Source organism: Protopterus annectens, chromosome 14.part0 (assembly GCF_019279795.1).
Source record: "Protopterus annectens isolate FY-2018-M chromosome 14.part0, PAN1.0, whole genome shotgun sequence".
Taxonomy (NCBI): Eukaryota; Metazoa; Chordata; order Ceratodontiformes; family Protopteridae; genus Protopterus; species Protopterus annectens.
In genome coordinates this window covers 1,014,026,414-1,014,049,579 of record NC_056748.1, presented here as the reverse complement: position 1 = coordinate 1,014,049,579, position 23,166 = coordinate 1,014,026,414, and the positions used below count along the sequence as shown (strand labels likewise).

Below are 23,166 nucleotides of genomic sequence, written 5' to 3'. Positions count from 1 at the left end.
CTGAGAGGCAATCTCTACCTTGTATAAAGAGCATAAGTAGACTCTCTCCTGTCAGTCCTACTGTACATTCACAAGTCCATTGGGGGCATAAGCACCTGCTCAAGACATCTAATTATCTTTTGTAATATAAATAGAACACGTTGAAGATACTGATATGTATCACACAGAGTACCACTTCTTTGGAATTGCAAAGTGCTCCTCTTATGCTATTCAAACATAATATGGACAAATGGATGGGCAACTGCAAGTTTACATCTGGTTTATCACCCTTGTCCTTCATGAATAGGAGCAACATGTAAATGCTCTGCTCATCTCCATGTTGATTGTACTTAAAATATGAGGACTAAAAACGTCATGGGAATGTAAGCCTAGGCTACTAAAGATCCTCCCCAATCAATAGCCTAGTGAGAACCTTTGACCCTGTGCTAGCTTTCAATGAATGTAGTTATTCCTTACTCTAGACTGATATTTTCCTTTTGCAAGATACTGCATTCTTCGCAAGGGTTTGATTAATGATAGAAAGAAACTTAGATTGTCAAAACTGAGCTGCCTGAAATGTTCCACTTTGAAACAGAGCATTTCTGAAATCCGTTCATAATTAACAGATTTCTCACACAGTTTTGTAGTTATAGAGAAGATCTGTGCATCTTATCACTAAGAATGCCAAGTCCATCGTTATCACACTCTGGAGTAAGGTTATGTATAGCATCCGTTATGTGTAATTTGTGAAAAATGGGTTTTGCATTGGATTGTTGAAATATTAGGATTCATGTGGATGGGTTCAATGTGTCTACCTTGGCTCATCGAAAAAAGCACAATATCAAATGGCAAACCATTGAGCCTGGAATAGCGACTCCCAGAACATCGTGTGGAAGTGAATGAGACATCAATTATCTGTGATTGTGGCACAGTGGGAATTCTGGATTTTGCCCTTTCCCTACTGTAGTGTGATTTTGGAGTTGGTATTAATTAATAGGGGTGTGGGGGGCACATGAGGGCTTGCTGCCCTGCAAACAATGATGTTTCTGTGCCCTGTTATGGTTTTGTTGCTCTGGGAGTTGATGTTCAGCATTTAGTGTTTAGCTGTTTGTCATTTTGTTTTTTGTTTTTTTTGATGCTGTGATATAAATCCTGTTCTACATGCTGGTCTACAATGAATTTAGCTTTGTTAAGGTTGTTCACCAGCATCTCCAGGTTCACAGCTCATCTGTTTTTTACTGGTCTATAGGAGTGATTTTTTTGCCGCTATCTCATTCTGATAAAAATTTAATTTCATTACTATTGTTGTTCTGTTTTGAGGTTTAATATGAACTTTCCTGCTGATTAGAACTAATGAAGGTAGTATGGGGCACTCTGAGGTCATAATATGAAGCAGTGGTGGTTCAGGTGCCACCAAAGTTATGCAATGCTTCTTTAAATATTAGTCCATGTAAATCACAACTGCAACTGTGTGTAAACACTGTAAGGAGTAAAATTAATTCTCATAGTTTTTCTCCAAAGAATAAAATGGTGCAAATGTATTCATGGTGATGTCAGTTAAGCAAATGATAAAAAAAAAAAAAATCAAAAAAAAAAAACTTGAGTTTGGAGAAGGTAAGTGGGGCACTGCTGCTGAAATCCTACAAAGAATCTTATATTTATTTATTTATTTATTGATTGATTGCTTGTTTCTGTTTACCAGGAAAGTCCAATGAGGCACAGGACCCATTTTCAGCAAAGGCCCAGAGAAAAAGGCTCCAATGTACAAACAATAGAGTGACACTAACATTTGAAAGGCAACAATATACAATATTTTTTGCAAACATGCATCAAGATCTTTTCAGCCAACAATACTGAAGTTGAATTGGTTCAGAACATCAAACTACTAGGTGTCACAATTAACAGTAATCTCAAGTTTGACCTAGCCATACAAAACGGTATAAAAATATATATCAAACACTAGGCATGCTATACAGGAATAAAAACTTCCTCACAGCAGCTACCAAAATTGCCCTGGCCAAAACCTACCTCTTGCCCTCACTGTTATATGGGATCCCAATTCTAACTAACTGACAGACCTACCTAAGAAAAAAAAAATATAAAGCTGCTATAACAAAACTGCCAAATTTGCCATAAATGCAACCCCTCTAACTCATCGCTGTAAAGCCCTACTTTCTCTAAGATGACTTGAAGTCCCACTTCACCTCCAATACATGCAGCTTACTACAGTATACAAAATCATCCATAGTCCACTAGCTGCTCCTGCTCTTAGCCCATTAATCAACTTTTATATCCCAAATAAACATCTCAGATCTGAAGACAAACATCTCCTCACAAGTTATAAACCTAACAAAACCATTTTACTCTTGCTCTGTGGCAAAACTATGACACTCCCCTCCTTTAACTATCAAAACTGCTATTAACGTACACTTTTTTCAAAACCTCTGTAAAAGAATAATTTTCTACCTCTACTCACTCTATCCCCACAAAGAACGTACCCTACCTTCCCTTCCTCTATACATATTACCATGAGGTTACAGTTGTACCTTTTCCACATCTATTCCTACTATCCCCTCTATCACACCCTACCCTTTTCTGCTCGTACTATCTTATGCCTTCACCAATATAATCTGTTACCATATTTCATGACTTCTAGAATATTAATAATCATTATGATAATCATATGTTATGTAAAGCTTTCCATATAATTTATGCTTGACTACTAAGATTTTATGTCAGTTGAGTTTTTATTCCTACAAACTAATGTATAGTTTAGGAATTTTTTTTTTTTTTGCCTGAATGTTATGACTTTGTTATGTCTGTCTAGTATTTCATTCTGTTAACCATAAGTATCTGGAGTCCTCCACTGAAAATGGGTACTTCATGACCCAGTCGAACTTTCCTGGTAAAGAAATGCCAAAAAATAAATAAATATTTTTCAAAAATGAGAGAACTGCATTTCTGTTTTGATAAAGTATTTAGACAGCCATATTGTTGCTATTTTCAGCAGAAAGCAATATGTCTTACAAGAAGTAGAGTTGTGAGAGAGCTAGCATTGAGAAAGATAACACAAGGGCAGTTAAAGGTGAAACACTATAATAAAGGGGAGAAGGTGATTTACAGTGTAGGTAGGAGGAGAATATGGAAGGAGTCGAGCAGGGATGGGGTTGAAGAGGAGTGACGTGCTAATCTGTTGAAGCACGATTGCTGAGCCAGGAATTGCGTTAGTCAGACTTTAGCTGTTGTTTGAATGACTCTGTGATATGTTTTTCATTTGCTGTTAGAATGACTAGCATTTATAATATACAGAGTCAATTGGAGTGCAGATTTTTTTTTCTTTTAATGAGCAAACATCCCAATGTGAGTTTAGTATTAATAAATAATTAGTTAATCTAAGATGTTTTGCCAACAAATGTAAGAATTAAACTGAAAATAAAACTCTGATTCCCTTTCTGTTAATTCCATCCACATTTTTCATTTTATTTGAATAAGAAAAATTGCTGAATGTATTTGTTTTTATTTCTTTTGTTAGCTGATTTGCACGCACGCACACACACACACTCACACACACATGCAACACATCATGTATAAGTCATTCTATAGCTGAAACATCCCTCATTACAAATGAAGTAGTTTTAATTGTGGCATTTCTTTCTTATTTCTAGCTTCCTACTTTGACATTTTTTATGATGATGTTGTGGCCTTGAAATATGTTGTATACAGTCTTGCAATCTAAGAAAAAATGAGTTGAACATCTGTTTTTTATTTCAGCTGCTGACTGTAGCAAGCAGGTTTCTAGGTCAGTGAAAAAGAACATGAGATAAAATTTTATTGTGATAAAACATGTGGGTGTGTAACATTTATTTATGGACAATGCTGGTTAGATTCCTCTTGTATTTGAAATGCATTACACTTGAACCTTAATTTCTTCCCTTTTTTAATAATTTCTTTAGATAATCCTCAGCTGCTTACACCATCTGTACAACCCGATCTAACAGTCAATGCTGGAAACGTGGGGTCATACCGTGCACCTGTGTATGCATTACAGGACTCCACTGACAAGATTCCAATGACCAATTCTCCACTGCTGGACACACTCCCAAATCTAAAGATCAAAGTTTATAACTCCTCCTCTCCAGTGCTAAATGACACCTTAGATCAGATGGGGGTGCTGTCTCTAGGTACCTACCCAGGAGGCAATATTAGAGACACCAGCGGCATGAATATGAGGAACAAGGCACTGAGCTCACAGCATCTGCATTCTCTACCACGTGAGCCAGGGAACACAGCCAGTGCAACCTTTGGCTGTTTGGGAGGACGGCTCAGCATTTCTAATTCTGGTGAGTGTGTAAAACAATTAACTTCCAAAAATGTTTAATTCTTGAATATCTGATTGGAAACTTCATTCATATGTGGTGCTTCAACAGCCATCCCTAAATTTATGATTTAAAAAAAAAAAATTAATAATACATGTTTCATCAATAGATGCTTTTATGGTTTGGTACATGTTGCTTCCATAGATGCTAAGTTTTGGTGCTTGGGCTTAATTCCACAAACTATAAATGCCTAAGTCAAAACCAGATGTTTTGACATGTAAAAAAGGTAACAAAGGCAGCAGTTTGCAAATGACTAGTTGTACAGCAGTCGCATTTTCAGTATTGATGCCTCATCTGTGTTTGTAATGGCTGGATGTATTGAAGACCCAGCTTAGTGAGAGGGAATTTACTGCCCCCCCTTCCTGCTGCTTACTGTTATCCCTCAGGGATGGGTAGAGTAGAAAGGGTTTCTGACTGGCAGTGGATGGTCTGCCAGTGGGACTAGTTGACTCTGTCACTCATAAGATAAGTCTGCATGCACGTGCACACCAGTCTTAGGAAGGATGAGAGAAGATGAAGATGATATAGCTTCTCCTTCTTCATCCCCTTTCCTTTTCTTTTACAACTGGACTAAACATCCCTTATTTTGATGGCCTATGATTCTCTAACCCACTTAAGATAGGCTGTTTTTACCTGGTAGCACTGTTTATTATGGTGGTGTATGTTTGTACTTTTACAGGCGGTATTATTTCTGTGTTCCAGTGGCTCTATTGAGCACTAATGTGAGAGACGCTGTAAGGGCACTGGGATTTCAGAATGAAACTACAAATTATCTGTTGAGTGCAGTAACCTCACTACTTGTGAACAGATAGTTTATTCATAAGCCTATTGATGTTGCTTACAAGCCTACATGTTCTGTAAACTTCTTCAGTTTCTCAAGACTATCAACAAGTGATGCAGGGAAATTTGAATGATATTGTGCTGTACACTGGTTGTTGCTTCTGCTGAAATGCCCATTTAAAAGGCTGTTTTACTGTGGAAGTACCAACTCAGTGTTCAGCTATTAAACTCAAGTTTGTTTTCATGATTTAAAATAAGGGCCTAAACACGTCAGAGTTACGAATGCTCATTACACTTCTTTCTTTAATGATTAAGTAAACTTGTAATTCTTTTATCTTTTTTTCTTTTTCTCCTAGGTGTGAGCTTGCTGGTACCCCAGGGTGCAATTCCTCAGGGAAAATTCTATGAAATGTATTTGATGATCAACAAGCGAGAAATGACAACGTGAGTTATATGCTGCTGTCCCAGTGAAACTTTTCAAAGTTTTGTTCCATCTACCTTACGGTTTATATCCTAAATGTTAACAGAATGACAATTTGAAAATCTCTGTGTGAGCTGATTTTTTTCTTTAACTATGCCAGTAGCCATGTTAGCATCTTCTAACTATACTAATGAGAGTTACCCTTCATTCTTCAAATATACAATTTAATTTATATTTTTGCTGATAAAGTAATGTGTCATTTTCAAAGGAAAAATCCACACACCTCTAAAACCATTTGTAAATGCCCTACCAACATTTACACACCTGACCTCTGGGTGCATCTTGTTTTGACTTGTAAGATTAAATTTTTGTTACAGACTACTGAAGCAAAAGATCTGTGAGTGGAACTTACATTTGAGAGTGCTGAATGACAGAGAATGAAAGCATAAAACACCAAATGGGCATTATTGTGGGATATAGTTCAGTGTAGCCACACAAGTCATGTCATATTACTTATATACCAAAAGGGTATCCAGCATTTAAAAAAATAGCAGCTCACAAGATCTGTTGAGTGCAGTAACCACATTACATGTGAACAGAACTCAGTTGGCATAATGGTCACGGTCTTTGCCTCTCATGCACAAGGTTCAATTCTAACCACCGGCCAATGCCAGGGTGTGGAGTTTGCATGTTCTCCCTCTGCCATCTGTGGGGTTCCTCCCACCTTTGAAAAATATGCTTAGTGTTTCTATATCAACCTTACCAGTGAATGGGGATGTGGGCAGCAGCACAGACTTTCCATGATGCCCTATAGGGGAAGACTTCAGGGCAAGTATTATGGTGAACAGTATTCTCAAGATGAGACATATTTTAAATATTGCTCTTATAAACTTAGAAAGTTGCTAGAGTAACAGGGTTTGGTTTAACATACATTTTCTGAAATGATTTGAAGTCTGAAACTCAAATGTATGCCATTATTTAGTGACTTCAACCCTCAGATTACCCAGTAATTTGCCAGAAAACTGCAAATTTTATGAGCAACAGACCAAAAATATGAGCCAAAAATCTGAACAGTCTGCAAAAATCTGGACAGTTGAAAGGTATGATGCATGCTGTGGCAGGGAAAGCCACTCAAAGGTGTAAAATATCACTGTAGGTGATTCAATCATGTTGACTAATGTTACCAAATGGGCATGGGTATTTGCCAGTGATACGTGGGTTGAAGATCCAGCCTACTCCAACCTATGCCAGGGAGCCATGATAATGGCAGGAGTGGTCTATGTACCCCTACTGGCCAGTGTGTGCCTGCTATAAAGCCTAGCAGTCCTGGTCCAATAAGCTATTTGCCGTCCAGTTGCCCAAACTGGGTTACCTGCAATAGCTCTTTAGAGCAAAAGCTGGATGTAAAACCAATCAACTTGCCAAACAAGAACTAAGAATTGCTACAGTCAGTGTAGATTCACTGACAGGATGGAGCCTGGAAGAAGATGTCATGATTGTATTGAGAAGGCTGGACATCCTGTATATCCAAGATGGAAAAGCAGTGCAACAAACCACTTTGCTTGGGATCCAGAGTCTACTACTCAGCAAAATGACAGTCTAGAAATGGTGTGGGAAGTGTGTTGAGAGAGAGGCTTCAGAAGACAATGAAAGATGTCATAAGAATTACTGACAGACTCATGGTAATCAGACTCCAGCCTAATGATAGGACAGTATTCATAACCTCAGCCTAGGCCCACATCAAGGTTATGATAGTGAAGAGAAGAGCTGCGAGACTAACTGGATAAAGCAGGACAACATCAACTGGTGCTAATAATGGGTGATTTGAATGCACTTGTCAGGACAGACAGAGGAGGATATGAGGACTACCTGTGTGCACATGGGTGGGGCAATGAGAATACAGAAGGAGAGGCCATTCTAGACTGATGTCTGGCAAATGGCTTTATATTAAACAACACATGGTTCAGAAAGAGGTACATTCACAAGGTCACATACAAGAGTGGCCAACATGCAACTCAGTTAGATTTCCTCCTGGTAAGGAAAGGGCACTGGAGTAGAAGCAGTGATACCAAAGTCATCCCCAGTGAAACATTTGGCCCACAGGCCCACAGCATAAACCACTGGTTGCCACAGTCATCTGCAAGTAGTGGTCAGAGAAGGTTCTAATGTCAACAGAGACCAAGCTGAAGACCTGAAAGTTGACAGGAGAGAAAGTACAACAGTTAAAGGAATTATTGAGGGCTCTAGTACCCCAAGAAGAGTCAGAAATAGGTGAAATTGAAGAATAGCAGCACCTCAAAACAGCATGTGTGAGGACTACAGAAAATACATGTGGCTGAATTAGATGTTCAGCGTGTTTCACTGTTGCAGTCATTACACTTGGGTTATCCTGCTGGCAGGCGACCTGCAGTCGGCCCGAGTTCCAATGTCTTGGTCCGGCATCGGTTGCTGTCACCTCTTCCCTGATGTCAGCATGCCAGGGGTATAAAAGTTGCAACCAACTCCATTTTCCCCAGTCTTTCTTGCCGCGCGGTGCCTGAAGCAAAAGCAGTTCACAAGTGCTAGTCGGCCGACTCCTGAGATTTTCAAAATTGAGTTTCAGAACTGAAGTCTTCAATAAAGCTAAGTACCCCATTCGGGAAACTTTTTCTTTCTCCAGACCGATGTCAGTAAAAGTTAATAATTGTATTTCTTGTGGGAAGCAAATACCTCATAAGGACTTTCACTCTTACTGTATTCCTTGCCTAGGCCCTGACCACAACGTAACTAGTTGTCGGTTTTGTGCTAGATTCAATAAACGAACTATTAAACGTCGGTTTGATTTTGCTTTACATTATTTTGGATGAAGGTTTAATTACATAATGCCGTCGGAACAACCGACGACCGGAATTTATAAAAAACGCAAAGACAAGGAAAAGGACAGGCATCCGAGGTCCAAAACCGACGATGAAGCCTCTTCTAGGCCACTCGCCGGTTTGCCGGTTCTCAGTGAGGCGCCCCTGACACCCGCTACCTCAGAGCCACAGGCCGTAACTGACAGCCACGTGGAGACACCGAGGCCTGTGGATACTCAAGGTACTGGGCCTACGGAAACTATACCCGCAGATGGGTCCAGAGCTGCTGAGCAGGCATCGGCTTCTGAGGGTGTTTTCAGACCTTCACAGCTTACATATAAGCTCACTACAGCAAAGACAAAGTCAAAAACACCATTAAAGACAGGGAAACAAGTACAGCATTCTCCAGAACAGTCATCCATGCCAAAGAAACAGATGCTTAAAATGGCCAAAGACCTAATTACCTTAATCAGGGGTTCCCATCCCTCTCCTGACAAAAGGCCTAGGCAAGACACTGATTATGACTCCTCTGACCAGGTTTCCTCTGATTCCTCTTCTGATCAGGGATATTCTCTCCCTACCTATGAGGACTCTGATGCAGAAGAGGCCATACCTTCAGCCTCTCCGCCTGAGGATTATTCTTTTGGGGAAACCCTGCACACCATGAGGGAGCATTTCCATTGGGAGAGCCAGGATTATTCTGAATCCAAAAAAGGCTCAGAGACTTCCTTTTACTGCCTCAGCACAGGCCCCTGGCTATCCCCCCCTGTGCTTGATATTGTTGATGATGTTTTTTCTGAATCCAGTCTGTCTCCTGATTCTTTACCCCCTGCACCAGTCAAGCCAGACAGGTACTACAGAGTCCCTGACTCTCATAAATTTCTTTAAAAAACCCCGCTGCAGACCCAGAAACAATTTCCCAGGGTCCTAAAGGGGTTAAGGCTTCTACTGCTAAAAATCCTGTCCCCTTGGATAGGGATTCCAGAGCTTTGGACAGATGGGGGAAAAAAGTTTACACTTCTGCTACTTTAGCTGTAAGAGCTTTAAACTGTCAGTTTCATATGCTTAAATACCAACAGTACCTCATGTCTTTGTTAAAGCAGAAAATGGTTTCAAATACAGAAGGTTCTGACAGTAAGGAAATGCAGGATTTATTGCATGCAGTTGAACAAGTAGGAAAGCATACTCTGCAATGTGGTTTTGATTCATTAGAGCCTTCTTGTAGAGCCGCAGTTACAGGCTCTGTTATTCGAAGGCATGCTTGGTTGAAAGAACAAAGTTTACCTGACCATGTTAAAGTAAAATTACTGGATGCACCATTACAGCATGATACTTTGTTTGGTGTTAAGGCAGAAGAGGTGTTAAAGAAAATGGAGGATAAAGCAAAGTCAATGCAGACAGTGAAAGATTTCTTACAGGTTCAACCACCTAGATTTAGCAGAAACTGGCCTTCAAAAAATTGGTCCTTTCCAGTGTCATACAGGCCACAAAGAGGCAGATACAGACGCCCAAGAGGCAGATCTCAGCCCCAAGGCTCCTACAGACCCAAGCAATGGGGTGCGTCCACCCCAAAAGGAGGGGAAGACAAATCACAACCTTATAGGAAACAGTCCCAATGACTTCCCTCTGCAAATGCCAAGCACTTACCTCTTGACAGCACGTCTAGGGGGGAAGCTAGCACTTTTCTCAAAAAATTGGCACATGATCACCCAGGACCAATGGGTGCTGAATATTGTTTCTCAGGGTTACAGGTTCCACTTCCACATGCTTCCAAAACCAAAAGGTATGCCAGACCTGCCACAAAACCAATGGGCAGACGCACAAAAACAGATTGCTGCTCTTATGGACATGGGAGCTATTCAAAAAGTTCCACAACAAGAACAGGGACAAGGATTTTACTCAAGACTTTTCTTAGTACCCAGAAAGGACAAAACGTGGAGACCAATACTGGACCTGTCAATCCTAAACACTTTCCGGGATGTTCCAAAATTCAAAATGTTAACACTACAGCAACTTCTGCCCATGCTGGGCAAGAAGGCTTGGCTAGTTACTTTGGACCTCAAGAAGGCATACCTGCATGTTCCAATCAGACAATCTTACAGAAGATACTTCAGATTCATAGCAGGCTCAATGCATTACCAATTCTCTGCACTGTCCTTTGGCTTATCTACTGTGCCCAGGTTCTTCATAAAGTGCCTGGCACCAGTAATTGCATTTTGCAGACAAAAAGGAATTCAAATATATCCCTACTTGGACTGCTGCCTTATTCAAGCAGAGAGCAAGGACATTCTTCTAAAGCATCTGGCATTTGTAAAAAGATTGCTAATTTGCCTAGGGTACATAGTAAATGAAAAGAAATCAAAACTAGTGCCCTCTCAAGAGATAATATTCCTGGGTGCAAGCTTAAATACAACTGCCCAGATGGCTTATCTCATGCCAGATAAACAAAGGCAACTGACTCATTACTTTCAAGTGATGGCAACAAAGACCCAGCTCCCTGCAAGAAAAATTCTGCAGGCCCTGGGCTTCATGGCATCCTGCATTCTACTAATTCCATATGCAAAACTGCATATGAGGAAACTACAATGGTATCTAAAAAGTGTTTGGACTCAGCATTGTCACAGCCTGGAGACAATCATAACTTTAATTCCCTGCCTATAACAGGAATTTCGATGGTGGGCCCAGGCCTGTCACCACAACAAGGGGCAGCCTTTCACTTTACCCACAGCCAGGCAGACAATAACAACAGATGCATCGGATTATGCCTGGGGGGCACTTATGGCAGGAAAATGTATTCAGGGCACGTGGACCAAGGAACAAATGCATCTTCACATCAATCAAAAAGAGATGCTAGCTGTACAGAATGCCCTGACAGCTTTCAAGGACCCAATACATCCTGGACAACTATTAATAAAGACAGACAATACCACACTTATATGGTACATAAACAAGCAAGGGGGCACACATTCTTACCCCCTATGCAGACAAGCCATGACTTTGTGGACCACAGCACTGACCTATCAAGTACATCTGCAGGCACAATTCCTGCCAGGAACAAAAAATACACTGGCAGATGAACTAAGCAGAAATCTCATGGATCCTCACGAATGGAAACTAAATCCACAAGTGTTCAGCATGATAACGAGGAAATGGGGATGCCCAGACATAGATCTCTTTGCCTCCCCTCACAATTACCAAATACAGAAGTTTTGCACAAGAACTTATCACTCTCAAGCATGGAAAGTGGATGCTCTATCATTCAGCTGGAAAGCCCTGACATCTATGCCTTCCCTCCAATGCCTCTTCTCACTAAGGTGCTACTAAAAGTCGGACAAGAAAGGCCAAAAATGATCCTGATTGCACCAGACTGGCCACACCAGCATTGGTACCCAATCCTAAAGAATTTGTCTCAAGGCCCAGCTTGGCTTCTACCTCAAATTCCTCATCTTCTGACACAACAAGACAACCAGATTCTACACAGTCAACTCAGAACCTTAAACCTGGCAGCATGGCAGATAATGTAGCCACTCAGACTGCACCTCTTTCTAAAGCTGTTATGGATGTCATTTTAGAAGCCAGGAGGCCCAACACTAGGAAATCTTATGCAGAAAAATGGAAGAGATTCTGTGCTTGGAACCAGGCACAAGGGCTCGAACCACTTGTCCCTAGTATACCTCAGATTTTACAATACCTAACTGAGATGCTGGACAAAGGCTTATCTTTCTCATCTTTTAAAATCCATGCCTCTGCCATTTCAGCTCATTACAATACGGAACCTCCTCTTTTTTCACATCCTCTACTACGACAGTACCTCAGAGGGGCAAAAAATATAAGACCCCCAAGGAGAGCACCAGTACCTACTTGGGACCTCAATTTTGTTTTAGAAAAACTCACACTGCCACCTTTTGAACCAGCCAGCACTGCTGATCTAAAATTCTTGTCATGGAAAACTGCTCTGCTTCTAGCAATAACTTCAGCAAGAAGAGTCTCAGAGTTACAGGCATTAATGGCCGTGGAACCTTTCCTCATTTTTCATCAGGACAGGGTGTCTCTTAGGACAAACCCAACATTCATGCCAAAGGTGGTCTCCAATGTGGCCTTAAACCAAACCATTCATTTACCTACTTTTTACCCAAATCCCCAGAATAAAGGGGAGAGACTACTGCATGCTTTGGATATACACAGACAGCTAAGATTCTATTTGGACAAAACAAAAGCTTTCAGAAAAACTGAGCAACTGTTTGTAGCATATGCTGCAAAATCACAAGGAAAGCCTATTACAAAGCAGACAATCTCGAAATGGATAGGACACTGCATCCACTTCTGTTATGCACAACATGGCAAATCAATGCCTAAGGGCATTAGGCCTCATTCTACCAGAGCAGCAGCCACTTCAGCAGCCTTCCTTAGAGGAGTACCAACCAAAGACATCTTAGAGGCTGCAACCTGGAGCTCAGTGCACACTTTTACCAAGCGCTACCACCTACCTCTCTACTCTAAATCCAGAGCAGGCTTTGCCACTGCAGTTCTGCAGGGCTTGCTAGCTTCTCCAAATCTAATTTAGACCCAGCCACCCATCCTCAGCTTTGGGATTCTACCCAAGTGTAATGACTGCAACAGTGAAACACGATGAACATAGTACAGTTGTGTACCTACCATAAATGTAGATGTTCGAGTGTATTCACTGTTGCAGTCCATGTTACCTACCCACCATCCCCCTTTTCTTTGCTGGGACTATTCTATACTTCTCAACTCTATACAACCTATGTGGTGTATTTGCTTGTAGATGAAGGAAATGTTTATAGTAATATATGTATTTTTTTGGCATATTTATATCTTTTCAGCCTTCCTCTCTGGGGCACCTGACATCTGGGGCAAGAAAAAATGAAGAAAATGGCGTCGGTTGTAACTTTTATACCCCTGGCGCACTGACGTCAGGGAAGAGGCGACAACAACCGACGCCGGACCAAGACTTTGGAACTCGGGCTGACTGCAGGTCGCCTGCCAGCAGGATAACCCAAGTGTAATGACTGCAACAGTGAATACACTCGAACATCTACATTTATGGTAGGTACACAACTGTACTTTATGGCAATAAGGTACATAAGGAAAACTGGTGGTGGAATGCAGAAATCCAGGAAGTCATCAAAAGAAAGGAAGAGTGCAGGAAAAAGGTAAGAAAGGATTACTGATTGCCTAACAAAGAGGCTAAGAAAGGAGTTGCAATAGCAAAGAACAGGGCATCAGAGGAACCCTACCAGCTTTTGGAAAGAGACCCAGTAGGTGGCACAAAGAAACTATATCAGGTTGCAAGGTAAAGACAGAAAGATAAATAAGATAGTCAGACATTGTGCATAAGAGTTGCCAGCAATGAACTGCTCACCAGTTCACATGACATCAAAGGAAGATGGAAAGAGTACTTCCAGCAGCCTCTGAATGAAGAAAACTCCACAGAAGCTGTACTGCCCCAGACACAGCCTATGATGAGAGCAGAAGAGGAACCAACGCTAAAGGAAGTAAGAACAGCATTAAGGAAAATGAAGTCAGGGAAAGCGGCAGGTTGAAATGAGGTCGCAGCAGATATGATAAAGATGCTGGGTGACATAGGGGAGAAATGGCAATTGAGGGTTATCATAGTGGTATGGAGAGAAAGACATGTCTCAGATGACTATAGAATAAGCATACTCATGCCAGTGTGCAAGAACAAAGGGGCATCCAAAACTGACGGCAGTACAGAGGTATCAAACTCCTGTCACACTGCATGAAAGTTCTGGAGAGGGCAACTGATAAACGGATATGCAGCATAGTAGAAAGTAAGATGTGAGATAAACATTTCAGATTCAGATCAGGATGCAGCACAATTGACCCAAATGTTTGCAATGAGACACATAATGAGAAGAAGCTAGAAATGAGGAAAAAGTCCAATTGGGCATTCCTAAACCTGGAGAAGGCATATGACAGAGTCCCAAAAAAGCTGATTTGGGTACTCCTGCACTGGTTCAAAGTCCCAGACACATTGGTAGTATAAGTGCAAACTATGTACAAAGATCCAATAACTCAAGTACAAACGATGTTTGGCCTCACAGAGGGGTTCCCACTAGGAGTGGGTGTGCATCAGGGTTCAGCTCTGAGCCCACTGCTGTTCATACTGGTGATGGATTACATTAGTAAACAGGTTGGATGGAGCAAATCAAAAAAAATTGTTGTATGCAGATGATGTGGCATTACAGGCAGATTCTGAGCAAGAACTTCAGCAAAGCCTAGAGGAATGGAATGCAAAGCTGATGGCATGTGGGATAAGTAAGTACAAAGTACAGATAAGACAGTAGTTGTTGTTGTTGTTGTTGTGTCTTTCGGCTTTTCCCAGTTAGGGGTCGCCACAGCGGAACTCCGTTCCGCTAATGATTGGCAGTTGATTTTTACGTGCCAATTTACTAGCTCTGACGCACAACCTTCAACAAAGGTACGCCCATTCACGCATGTCTCCACGCAGAAGACGCTCTAGCTGAGAATCGAACTGGACAGCGTCTTACTGTGAGGCAACAATGCTACAGCAGCACCACCACCGCGGGTACAGATAAGACAGTAGTGATGGCAGCAAATTGGGGGAAGTCAGAAGATGATGAAAATTGACATAGAAGGGCAGACAGTAGAACAGGACAATAGCTTCAAGTACCTGGGAGAGGTGGCTGAGGAGAAGGGAAGTCTGAATGAAAGGGACTAAGCTAGAATCAGAAGGGCTGCAGCCAATTGGCATAGAGTGTCAGGTGTATTGTATAACAGAAGAATGCCAAAGAGCCTAAAAAGTAAGATGGTGTGACCAGTACTACTGAGTGGTACAGAAACCTGGGCAGTAATGGCAGAGGAGATGCCGAAGCTAGAGGTGATGGAAATTACATGCCTGAGACAGGTGACAGGATGCACACTGTGAGACAAATGAAGAAATTAGGACATAAAAGCATAGGTTCATAGGTTCATAAGTTGGTACTAGACTATCGGCCCTAGGGCCTATACAAGCCTAGCCATAACTATTCCCTGGATATTTCTTCCTAGAATATTTTACTTCCCCTGTCTAGCAGGGTGACTGACATGATCCCCGGGGTGAATTTCCTATCTCCCATCCAATCGTCAAGGTTCCTTTTGACGAGGGCCAAAGAGGCGCTCTGCTTGACATGTATGGGCAGTCTATTCCAGAGTCTGAGGAGTCTCTGGGTCAGGAACGTATCCTTCCAGCATGTTTTGTTCATTGTGATGACAAGGTTTAGATCCCTGGAGCGTGTGGCTCTGATGGATTGGGATTTCTTTAAGTGTAGCATGTCCAACAGCTCTGGGTTTGACATGGCCTTGTATGTTAAGCCGAGATCGCCTCTGAGTAGATGATATGCGACAGAGTATAGCTGGAGTTTTTTTAGATGGTCAGCATACGGCATCTGCTTTAGGCCTGTAATTCTTTTACTGAAGTATTTCTGTGGCCTTTCCAGTTGTTGCAGATGTCTTCAGAGGTATATACCAAATGGGGCATTGTATTTTATAATGGGTCTAATGAGGGATGAGTACAGTGAGACAATAACCTCCTTTTTCCTGGATGAAAAGCCCTTAGTGATGAGGTGTGCCACATAGAAGGATTTCCCAGCAGAAGCCAAAGTAGCTCAAAAATTGCAGAAAAGATCAAAGAAAAAGATTACGGTGGTCCAGGCACATGTGCAAAAAAGCAGAAGACAATCTGGTGAAGAAGATTTGAGACAGACAAGAAGAGAGTAAGAGGAAATGAGGGTATCTGACAAAGAGGTGGATGGATCATGTGAAAGAAGATCTGTGACAGTTAGGCATGAGTGTTGAAGAAGGCAGGAGTGTGGCACTGAATCAAGGGAGATGGTGACAGTTAACACAACATCCTGATACCATGAAGGAAATGGTAAAAAGGGGGCTATAGCAGCTTCAGTATTCCAGAGTTTCCTTCAGGATCAGCACATAAGATGCAAAGCAAACTGTACCTTATTCATATATAAGCATTTACCACTTTTTACACAGCAGAACACTCATGCTGTATAAATGATTCTGTAGTATGAAATAAACAGGCATTTACATTTGTGAATTATTTTTAAAATTATATATGTATCTCTATCAACTTTAGACAAACAACACAGAGGGTTCCATCCCTTCATGCTTTAAATGGTACAGCATTTAATAGTTAATGCTGTGAGCTCAAAATGAACTTTCTGCTAAACAACTGGGTTTGACTCCACTCAGCATCTACTTGAAAACTGCACTGACCCTGAGCAAGTCATTTAACCAGTGGTCATAGCATACTCTGAAAAAGACAGTTCTTACTTGATAAAAGAAAGTGAAGGAAAGCGCCTTAATAGTTGTGTCTGAAGTACAAGAGTACAGAATGTGCAGTCTGACAGCCCTTCTGTCACTTATGTTTTTGTCAGCTGTCATTTTGAGAATTGTGTACTTTGAATGTTCTGATACCTCAAGGTTGCTTCTGAAAGCAATAGACATTTTTATATGGTTAAAAAAATAAGAATTTGTCCTAACTAAATAGGTGACATCTTTGATCTTATTTTACATTTCCTGATCGTTGATCTTATTTCAGTGCAGGAAATGTGCAACGCATGTTACGCATTTCACCTTTGTTAGCTTCATTCAGCAAATGCCACTTTTCCCAGGTAAATCTGTTTAAACAACAATGATATTATGCCACTGAAGCATCATAGTGTAATAAAATGGTTCTATTAAAAAGACTGAAACTAATGTTCCTAAATCCAGAGACCAAACAGTAAATCTCAGCTTCACAAACCATTGATTCACATAGTCCAAAAATACTGTTGATACGCAGAACATAAAATAACACCTCTAGTGTTCGATAAAATACTTACTGCATAGACTAATTACCCAATGCAGGTAGGTCAATTAGCACAAGAGAGAGAAAATGCGATTCAGTGACAGCGTTTTACTTTGAAACACCGACTTCCTGACAGTCGATGTCCCAAAAGAATGAAAAAAATACCAAAACGTTTTTTTCCTTGTTTTTCATGGGGCAAGCCCCCATGCACCCCCCAAATATGGGGGTAGAGCCCCACAAACATATATATGTACTGAGTCCATGGTTGCACCAACTTGAAGAATGGAGAAATCTTCCTAAAGAAGTGAATCACTGCAGGTGCACACTTAGAACTTGTGCCAGCAATGATTTCCTATGGGAAAAAGCATTCAGCTTGATGACTTGCATCTTTTTTTCTGTGGGCTACTGACATTCCTTCAAGGATATGTAGGGAAGCCCCAGGGACAGGTGGTCATAATGAGAAAAACTTCATTATCATATTAGGGCAATATCTCCTAATCAAACACTCGTGTCATCAGACACAACTGTGCTAGTGTTCTCTCTAGAGGCCTTGTATGACTTTAACCCTACTACACTTACACATCCACACATTCAGATATCCATGTGTATACACACAATTGCACATGCACATGCACACACGCACACACACACACACACACACACACGCACACACACACACACACACACACACACACACACACACACACACACACACACACACACACACACACACACACACACATCCAGACTTGCAACTTCGTATCTAATCTATCTAGTATAGCCACCCTGGCAGTAGATCTCTCAACTCTCCATATTTTGTAGGAACTTTCCTATTTTCAGGCCCGATTTAGAATGTCCCTATTTTTGGAGGTATGTCCCTGTTTTCAGGCTTGATTTACTCCACACAATTTTCTGAATCCCCTTCTTCATGTGATTTTTGAAGATGTCTGGTACACAGATAGCTGCACTACATTTCTAGTATAGTAGTAGCAACAATAATTTAAAGTATGAGGACTCAAATCATATAACTCCCTTTTTCTAAAACAAAAATAAATTATCCTGTATGGCAGCATTTTCTGATATAGTTCATTAAATTTTACAGATCTTGCTGTATCTCTTTGATAAGGTGCTTATGTTTTTCCATCATTTTGCCACTCTGTTTTTCAAGTGAGTAGACTCTCATGTTCCTACTGGAAGCGGAGAGATTTATGTGCTGTTTGATATTCATATTTTATGCTAATTAGAGGTCCAGATTGTTATATGGATATTCTTATTTTTCAAGGGCCTTTGCTCCTGTTTTCAATGTCTGCAGGTTGACAGGTATGCCTGCTGGACATGCACAAATCACATTAACATACATTCATGCAACCTCATTCAGGCCACCAGTAGTGTAGCTAGGATAGGGCAAAAGTGGCAACTGCCCCATGCACAAAGTGTTGGGGGGGTATGATCGGCCAATCATGATTGCTGTTTAGTACAATACTAGCTTTTAAAAGCCGATATTGCATTTTCTGTCAAACCTGAGCACTCTAGTGCTCCATGTGTGGTATAACTGTAGAAAACTACTCACTACATTGTAGTGAACAATTTGCTACATTTTAAAATTAAAAAAAAATATGCATGCAGCTTCCCCCTATTAGACCTCTGTCTGCACTGAGGATAGAAAGTTCTCTGAATTCAAAAGGTTTAGCACATTCTGGAAACCTTCTGAGTTAAAACGTATGCATTATGCTAAGCCTTTCTGAATCCCAGGTCACATACATATACAAATAAATATAGTAAAAGTTGCTTTTGCAGCAGGACAAACATAACTCTCATTTGTCACTGCTTTTACAGAATGCCCTTTTTTGCCTCATATTTTTGCTCTTTCCCTTGTAAATTTTTGTTTTTCAGGTACATCTTTGAGGATTGTAGTCAGTAAATAATGCCAGGTCTTATATTTGCACATTTCTTATTCTTCATAAAATGCAAATTGGTGTAAGATGTGTACTTCTGTAACTTTCTAAGCAAATTAGATTAATATTTAAAAATGATCCATAAGTTGGGGCCTGTCTCCCTTCTTATTTATGACTTGGTCTTTGATTCTTGAGCAAAGAAGCTGAGAGGTATGGGTGTAAGTCCATCTGAACTATTCTTCCTGCACTAATATACTGTCCCTGCAAGGTTACTTAACTTCAGAATTGAGTGTAAAAGCAAGAATTCTACTCGTCTTCAAGATGCTACACTGTCAGTATGAGAATACATTACTGGATATTGTATGGGCTTTCTTTTTTGCAGAAGCCTGATACATATTCCCTGGGATTCAGAAACATGGCTGGCACTGTCATGCCAGGCCAGCTATTGTTTGCTTATCAGGTGTGACATAGCCTGAAGCTCACTAAGGATCAACATTGTGAAACAGTAGTGTGAACATAGCAGATAATTAAAAATCCCACTCACAGCCAGAGCAGGGCCTGTGGTAAGAGCTAATATCATCCATTGATGACCACGGTATACAAGGAAAAATGTCAATGAACTTGGAGCAGGTACATGTCTCAAAGCAGCTTGGCACATTCCCACATGCAGGAAAATTACAAGACAGAATAGGCATCTAAAAGCCTTAAAGGGCTAATGCAATGTGGTTTCATCTATTTTTTGACAAAGTTAAAGGGTGGAAATGGAAGTGTAGTAGAGTTATGAAAAAAGCAGAAGGCAAGTAGAAGGAAACAAATTAGGAGAAATGGCAAGAAATGACTGGGATGGCTGTGAGGAAGGTAGGATATTTTTTTTCTGTTACAGTTGCCCATTTTATATTTAGCAAAAAGGAAGGTTGGGAAGGAAGTAAAGAAAGTTGAAGGAAAGTAAGAGGGTATAAAGCAGGGGGACATAAACAAACATAGAAGACAAACAAGACTGACTTGAGGTACTGACATATTGAAGGAGGGGAAGTACAGTGGAACAGGAAACATAAGACAAAGATAGTAATATAATGGCTCTGGGGACTGGACAATAAGTAAGGGCAAACATAGACAAAAACAGGAATAGAGAACAATGGGTTGGGGGGGGTAAGCCGAGTATTGCCAGCATCACTCTGCCTCTGTTGGACCCAGTAGGAGATCAGATTCCACCTTGGGTACCCACTCCACACAGCCATGACTCTGATTGTGTTTCCAGCATTGGGCAGTGTTGTGACTCTGCAAGCTGCAAAAAGAGTATTTCTAAGTGGCCAATCTGGACATTGAGGTACTTGTCCACCAGCTCCCCTACTACCTCTGCAAGATGGATCCCCTGTATAAATGGGTCCTCACCCATGGCAGAGCCACTAGCAGGAACTACAGAAATCCTGACCAGTGAAGCCCCACAAAGAGCAGGGCTTGAAGGCCACTCAGCCTCCTGTGCCATGGGCACATCCTGGGAGGCAGCCACAGTAGCCTAGTCTTGAAATGGTGGCTGTGGTGCTGGTCTCTGGGGCTGGTGGTCTGTAGCAGGGCCACAGGCAGTGCTGTGGATATTGCTGCATATAAAAGGAAAATAAATGTAGAGAAGCAACAGACAAAACCAAAAAGAAATGTAATAAGCAGAAAAGGTAGCAACAAACAGGGTGGAGGAAGAGAAATGTGAATATACACTTCCATGCATTACTACAAAACAATGAAGATGTGTTACCTCAATCACAACTGCTTTACATCGAAGAAAAAAAAATCAGTGAGGATAGCAGGAATGTACTGCAAATGGAAGCACATGTAACTTGAGTTTTGCAATTTCTATGACCTGAAAAAGGTGTGTGCTGACAGTACAATATCATATGGTGATGGGCATGCAAATGTATATATCAGTAGACGTGGGCTGTCCCACATGATATAGAAGTCAGCCTTCCTGTGGTATGCAGCTAGGGGACCAAACACAAGTCTCAAGTATAGGACAGCTGTTGATACTCCTCCATGTGGTAATGTTCTGTGTGTCATGTAGATGGTCTCAGGCATGGTGCAGTTGATGTTCACTCCCCTCCACCCCACAAAGATGTAATGTACTCTGTGTCAAGTAGATGGAAGTGAAGCACCTGTAGTGGAAATAGAACCCCAAACCATCCTACCTTGAGACCAGGAAAAGCAAGTGTTTTACTTGTTGAGCCCACTGTGGCAACAATACTACTGGCAACTATATGCAGAACCTGTTACTGGATAGTGACTGTGTAGGTTGTAAGTAAAATATCATGCACTTGAGTGGCTATATATGTTTTTATAGCAGGAACTATTACGCACAATAAAGTTTGGCTGGCTTGTTGTATGCAGCTACCTTAAAGTCAGTCAGACTTGGCCTCACGTAAAACTCAAGCATAGGCCCAGCAGTAGATGTTCCCTCAGTGGTGGAATATACAATGTTTCATACAGGTAGAAGGGAACTACTGTGAGAATATAACCCACTACCATCCTGCTGTGAGCCGTAAAAGGCAAGTGTTCCACATGTTGAACCACTGAGGCAACGCTACTACAGCTAAACTTTCAGCAGCTAACAATCATATGTACTAGCAAAACACTGATGTGGCTATCTTCCAAATGTAGCTAATAGGTAATAGGTAATATGCAACAGGTGTTAGCACACTCCCCACATTGAATCTGCCTATACATATGGCTATGTTTCCATAATGAGACCGTGACTGACAACCAAATCGCTTCAAAAGGTACGCTATAAAACATGTGTATTCAACCCTGGACCTGGAAATGTAGGCTAACCTCCACGGATACTGCTGGTGATTCTCAACAATGGCCTCCAGAGCATGGGTAAAAATCAAAAGCAGACATTATTGCACTGCCATCCATACTGGTATGATTACTCTTTAAAAGAAAAGAAGTTTGAAATATACCTACAGTAGATCTCAGGAGCTCTCATTCTGACCGCTTCTTCCTATTGATGAAGAAGGCTTGGATGGTGCCTTTCAGGTCACAATAGTGGTGCCTACACTGCTTGATAGTTCTGGGGATACCAATGGCCTTGGGTTCTGCCATGGTGAGATGGTGCCAGGTATTCACCTTATACTGAGGGCTTCATATGAGTCCCTCAGTAAGTGATCTCAGTGTTCTCTATTGAGGAAATGGAGAAATACTTTAGTCTTCTGAGAGCATCATCAGGGTACACTGCAAATGCCAGTGCCAACTGGAGCCATAACCATTCACCTGGTGTCATACCAAAGAATAATGGCTACCATTTCATCGTCATGGCTGTTTCCCATTGCAATAATTGTTTTGCATAGTAGAGCACCTTAGTAGTGTGGTCAATGGCAGTATGAGGTTAAAGACGTGAAATACTGCAAATAGAGTTTAGCTCTACTGCATGTTGTGAGAATATTACAGTGATAGTGATGCCTTTCTTAGCAGGATGAAGCTGGGCATTGCTAAGAGCCTCCTCACAATATTCCCATGCTCAAGCACATGCATTGTACCTCGCTCAGACATGTGCATGAGGCTGAATGTTCTGCATTCGGTTCTGAAAGCCAGTGATACACCAAAGACTGATTGGTAGATGCCAGTCAAGCCCCCTAACAGTTTGTGCCCAGGGTGGTTCCCCTTTGCCCCACCTTAGCTATACCTCTGATTGCATATACACATGTACTAATGTTGAGGCAAATTGTAGCATTTTTTCCATGGTCCCCCTACATGAGTATGAGGATTTGGCTGTGGTCATTACAACTAGTTCTAGGGCATGATATTATGCTTTTTATAACCACAAATAATCTTCAGTGTAAGCATACACAAAAATAGAATGAAAAAAATGCTGCCAAGCTGCTGTAAATGTACTTTTGGTTCATTAAATTAAAAAATAAGTACTTTCGGCCATTGAGTATCAGACTTTATCAGATAATACAAACACCATACACCCCTTCATTTATAATACACTCAACTTAAAAACTTAATTTATCAACCAATCAACGGACTCTTATAGAAGAAGGAC

General features: G+C 41.1%; 1 protein-coding gene across 1 annotated transcript in view; it reads left to right on the top strand.

The window, feature by feature from the left end:
• The window catches only part of UNC5B (unc-5 netrin receptor B), a 1,477,685-nt gene that overhangs the window by 1,382,969 nt on the left and 71,550 nt on the right, over positions 1–23,166 (top strand). Inside the window, exons 10-11 of the mRNA XM_044056822.1 lie at positions 3,933–4,319; positions 5,492–5,579. Coding sequence (XP_043912757.1) covers positions 3,933–4,319; positions 5,492–5,579 — 475 coding nt within the window. The remainder of the gene's footprint in view (positions 1–3,932; positions 4,320–5,491; positions 5,580–23,166) is intronic.